The sequence below is a fragment of the Diadema antillarum genome, unplaced genomic scaffold (assembly GCF_040938485.1).
Source record: "Diadema antillarum isolate AM-2024a unplaced genomic scaffold, OU_Dant_1.0 seq00000367_RagTag, whole genome shotgun sequence".
NCBI lineage: Eukaryota > Metazoa > Echinodermata > Echinoidea > Diadematoida > Diadematidae > Diadema > Diadema antillarum.
This window is the reverse complement of record NW_027271368.1, coordinates 1,345,641-1,351,490: the sequence shown is the minus strand read 5'-3', so window position 1 is coordinate 1,351,490 and position 5,850 is coordinate 1,345,641. Positions and strand designations below refer to the sequence as shown.

The 5,850-nt window shown below is 39.9% G+C and overlaps 1 protein-coding gene across 1 annotated transcript; it reads right to left on the bottom strand.

The window, feature by feature from the left end:
* Positions 1–4,527: 4,527 nt before the first annotated feature.
* On the bottom strand, positions 4,528–5,850 carry LOC139731264 (D(2) dopamine receptor-like). Its single transcript, XM_071642151.1, has one exon. The coding sequence runs from the start codon at positions 5,848–5,850 to the stop codon at positions 4,528–4,530; it is 1,323 nt and encodes a 440-aa protein (XP_071498252.1).

The following is a 5,850-nucleotide window of genomic DNA, read 5'->3' as shown; positions in this document are numbered from 1 at the left end:
TTTGATATAGATTAGATAAGACGAAGCTGCCAGATTAATGAAGAAAACTTTCATAAGGCGGACTTAAATGTTTTCTTTCCTTTGAGCTCTATTTTTGTCACCTACCAAAAATTGATTTTGGTCGCAGATTTGTCATTAGCTTCTTAATTGCTAAATTTATAACACAGTCAAAGCATCTTTCCCAAATTAGCAAATTTGTGTAATTTTTTACCTTAACTTACAGTGCATATCAGAAAGAAGAAAATCATAATGATGCTGCCAATTTAGCGAGGGTTAGAATAAAATATCTGCCCCAGATTACCCTGGGACATACTGGGTTAAAGTACATTATGTCATTCCCTGCACTTCTGCTTAGCAATTAACGAGAAATCTTCTTTGTTTGTCCCGAGTTTCAAATGCTTTCGAAATGCTGGGGAGAAAGATCGATCTTCTTAAAAGGAAACGAGGAAGTGCAGTTACAAAATCAAATCAATCTTAAATGCTTAAACAAGTTTCAATCACTCTGTCGCATATCGGTTTTCATTGTAATGGGATCTCCCTGTATATATACTTTGGCTTTAGTACTCAGCACAAAATCAGACGAAGTGATCAGTAGGGTAGGCCTACAATACCGAGTTTGCTTAACAGAGTAGGTAAAAAAATTGACTCTTTTCATCATGTTTGGAATGAAATAAGGTGTTGATGTCTTCGCCTCCCAAGTCTCCGATTGACCTGCATACAATTTTTCATCTCGAATTTCTGTTCTCTTTAGAATAAAACCAAAGATAATATTCGGTAAATTATAATAGTAGTCATGTGATTCAACTCACAACAACTATGACTTTTGTGGAGGAGGAGGGGCAAAGATGGTAACCTTTCGAGTCTTGTTCAGGGTTGTGATTACGTGCCTCATGGCCACTTGAAAAGGCAAGGAACTTGAAGAATTATAATCATGATTATAGAAAATTTTGCAGTTTTTGCGTAACTTCTCATGTCAAGTTTCACCGAATTCGAAAATGTATTTCAGTGAAAATATTTCTCAATATTTCAATTAGAACATTTCTTTTTCCCTGAGAATATTTTTCATCAAATAAAAATGAAAAAATGATCTTGTGTCGCTTTGCTCATACACTGTGTACTCTTGCCAATTATTTCTCTCTTTTTTTAAGAAAGTAAACAGCGAAGCAACACTAGATTTTGTGAGCATGAAATGCCATGTTAAAAATTTTTTAAAAGGCAAAAGAAAATACACAAATAGACATGCCAGATACGGCTATATTCTGTTATTCGTGATTATACCAGGCAAAGCCGACCTAACATAAAATAGATTTTTAATCGTTGCGCCATCTTCCTTTCCCTCCTCCCCCCCCCCCCCCCCAACACACACACACACACATTCACATCCTTGGCGAAAAAATAGAAAAACGCAAAGAAAATATTCCCAAATATATCAACGAACATAACAGAAACAAAAGTGTCTGGGGTTGCACCCTCTCTCTCACTTTCTCCCCTCCCAGATCCATTCCAAAATAGCACGAATGAAAGAAAAAAGTAGTTCCGTAACCTTGAAATAAGCCAGAAATAACATCTGCAGAGCTCATACATAATTGATACCAACATATTAATTTCTTTATTGTTTGTTTGTTTGTTAACTCTTATTTCCGAGACAGTAAAGTAATACACAAAAACGAGACATATTGAACATGGTATGATGATATTGAGACATGAATCACATGTGAATTATCAAACATAATGAAAATGAATTGACATGTAGCAAATGATGTAATATGTGCAACGGTCGATAGCCATTTCAGATCTATCTACATGATAGATCTTTTCTTAGGATCCAAGATTTATAAGCCTATAACAACTAACATGTGTTCAATTTACTAGAAGCATCTTTTACAGCCATATTCACCATCATAATTATCTTTTCTATTCACACGCCGATAGTGTCTGTACTTGATATTTTAGCATCTAACATGCCTTGTTGCCACATTATTATCCTGTCAGCCTGTTCTGCATGCGTACGGATAGCATTGGATAGAGTGAGGCTAGTCGGTTTGGACACGCTGAAGTCTTGCTTTATCCCCCATTTTCACATTATAATCAAAGCAGAGTTACAAAATTCTAACTTATTAAAAAAAATGAATACATAGCCTTGCACATTGCATTCAAGATCAGGAACTTTGCAACTCTTGGGAGATTAATTGCGTGATTTCGAGATCTGCGTAATGAGTAATTGTGGTTAGTTGTTTAGACATTGAGTCATGTATAAAGACATTAGTGACTAATCAAAAAGCACTCCAAGGTTTTTAAAATAATGGATGATTCAATCTCGACACCACACACAGACAATGACAGAAACCACACAGACAATGACAGAGACTCTGTTTGGCGACAGCACAATAAAAGGCTCTAGATAAAGAGTTCTCCAAACACATCCAATAGTTATACTTACGTATGACAGCCCGTCGTTGAAACTGTCACAGGTAAATACAACTATTGGATGTGTTCAGAGAACTCTTTATATTCATCAGCCATTGATATGAACTTCTTCGCAATAAGACACTCTGTTTTGTTTTCACTCAGTTTCAGTTTATTTTGAACCATCCATTCACTCAACTCAGAAATGCAACCCTCACAAGATCTGATTGAATTACACATATCAGACTGTCAGGTCTTTCGGAATAGGATGCACAATACAGCTGAGTGTTATCAGCAAATCCATGATATTGGAGTCCATGTCGTTTGATTGTTGCCATCGTGGCCATGGGCTAAGTTTATTATGTGAAAAACGTGGGACCTAACATAGATCCTTGCGGAAGTCCATATAACAAAGGATAGAACTCAGAATACTTATTCCATACAAATTTTACTCGAAAAGACTTGTCATTAAGATCTGGCTTCAACCCATTCACCACAAATCCAGTAATACCAAAGTCAGTGTGGAGTCAATCACTCAGTATAATGATCAATATTGCCAAACACAGCGCGTAAATTCAACTGAACGAAAACTCCACCCTTCCTGTTATCAAGCTGGTGCAGGTTATTTTCAACACGAGGTAGTGCTGATTCCGTATATGAGACTGTTAGTAGGCAGAATGATCGATATTCCTCTTGCAGATCAAATGCATCAATATGAGCAATCATCTAGATGTTACAATTGATCCAATCACTTTATATGTTACATGACAAATTCGAGACCGAACTATAATTTTTCAGCTCCGAGTGACCCAGAGAAGGCTTTTTGAGACAGGGGAAAAAATAGCCTTTTTTTTACATTGCTGGAAAAGAAATACCACAGAGAACAATTAACGATGGAATGTATTGGTAATAACAAATTGAGTCATGCATTTTCAGCAGCCAGACAAACAGCATGAACAGAGCATCAAGTCAACATGACTTTTTGCGGCCTTCCTTATTATCTTCAACAGCTTATTTTCGTTAAAAAGGTCAAACTCAGAAATACCGAGACTACAAGGGGATAAGATGACTTCCGAATCACACAGTGACAATCGCATTAGACATCAAGTGACCGTCTGATATCTGTAATCAATTCACTATTTTTGTTTCTCCCTCTTCGATTTTTTTTTAGCCGTTGGATGCATTTTTCAGTTATGATAAATCTTCAATTATGTCACTTAAAGTGAACAAATGTCAAGGGTATCATTATGTGAAAAAAATTATTGTGAATTCATACATTGCGGTGGAGAGACGACTTTCATGCAACTACATGCGAAAAAGATTTTGAGTTGGAGAGTGAAAATCACTTCACAGAACACAGACATGATCATTGGTTTTGACGGGTTTTCCGCAACATACATCGGATGGTTCGATTTGTCCTGTTCTTTTGTATTTGACAGTGGGGGCAAGAGACATTACCCTTCTAAAGAGGTCTAGAACCAGGTTTGGGATACACATTTCCGGAGAACAGTTAGAACATAAATAATTGATGAGACTAAAACTAGCAAACTGGCGTGTCATCTGACAGGAAGATTCCCAGTGTTTTACTATTTACGACTTTTTTCTCCTCCTTCATTTTTTTTCTCTCTTTTCTTTATCGCAATCCAACAAACCTGGTTCGAATAGAATATTGCTAAATGTGTCTACAAAGCGATGGCTTATTGTCAGCAGCGTGAGGTAAGCTTCAAGCGCATCTCAGACCACTTCGTTGGTCGTCATTGGAATCCTTCGTGAAAGGAGTCTGCTATACCATCGCTTAAACCTATGAAATTTACATGGATTACAAACTTTAATCCTTATACCATACATTGTCCCTCTCTGGTTGGACTTAACATACGGTCAGTTCTGCACCTAGATGGTGACGATCGACGTGATCTAAATGTCTAGCTAGTCTCCCCCTCTCTCTCATCTCTCTCTCTCTCTCTCTCTCTCTCTCTCTTGCGTTCTGCAGTATGCTGGAATACTAAAAGAAGAGAAAGCTGTTCTCAAAGGAAATTGAAATACTTTCGATGTTTGACGTAAGCTTAGGATGTGAGCACCTTTTGTTTCCAAATGAGGAGGCCATGAACTACTTCCGTTCTTTCAGCACCACAAGCGACAGTTTTGAAGATATCGCGAAGGCTCTGGTATGTTCTTCAGATCACACTTAAGAATGCGGACGAATGTTTTCCCAAAGTGAGGATGCTTTAGAGCATAAATGATAGGATTGAGGCAGGAGTTGCAAAGGAACAGCACGGCCATCCAAGGGATCACCGGCTCGCTGGCGGGTATGACGATGGCTACAGCCGCGGGCATCACGCATACCGTGTAGACGCACACCACCATGAACAAGTTGAGCGTTATCCTAATTTGCTTTCTGTACACTCTCTTGATCTTCTCGCAAGCGATCCGCTCCAACGTCACAGCCTTTCTCCTGGGAGGGGACTTTTTGGATATCCGCAAAGGGCTCCCTGGTGTGTATTCCAATGTCTGATCACAATTCGCAGGAAGGAATCGCTTGGTGTTAGGATGGGCTGGAAGAGAAGAAAGAAGAGGCGGAGGAGCTTGAAGAGATGACGCGGAAGGGTGCTGGGTCAGGAGTTTGGAAGGAGGCAGCGCTGGATATAACTCGTGTTTACGGCACGGCAGGGATGCAACAGAAATATCTTCTTCGGAGGCTGTGTAGGTGATGATCTCTGACTGCACTATTGAAATAGACTTGGCAGATGCACACATTCGCCTCATCATAACGCGGCTGTTGCGTCGCGCGGTTCTGAGGATCAGCGAGTAGCAGACGACAATGATGATGAAGGCGGGAAACTGAACGAGCAGTCCCGCCGTTAAACTGAGTGTGTCGGAATGCAAATTGCTAGTGTCCTGTACGCAAACCCTGTATTCATGCGAATAACCAAGAGAACCAAACCCTACAGGTACTAGAACGACTATCAACACAATGGGGTATAACCACGAAATGATGATCATAATCCCAAGGCTTTGTTTCTTGAAGACATTGGTTAGCGTCGAATGAGAGTTCAAGCTGCCGTTAATTATGTGATAGCGATTAATGGCAATGAGGGCCATAGTCACGACGCTGCAACCCAGGGTTGTCAGCGTGGCTGCAGCAACCAGCTGGCAAAGAATTGGAGGAATGTTACAACTGTCCTGGCGGAGCAGGGTTGCTGTGTGAACGGGGAGAAGCAAGCATGTGAAGAGGTCAGCAACAGCAAGGTTCACAACAAAGACGTTGGTAGTGTCCTGAAGTCTGCGTGATAGGGCTACTGCGAGAATGACGAGTGTGTTGCCGAAAATTCCAACTGAGAAGATGACGCAAATTATTGTTGCCAAGGTAACCCTGATTGAGAAATCATCCAGAGGATATTTGGCGAGTCCTGTGGAGTCATTCGCCTGACATTCATTTGTTGCCAT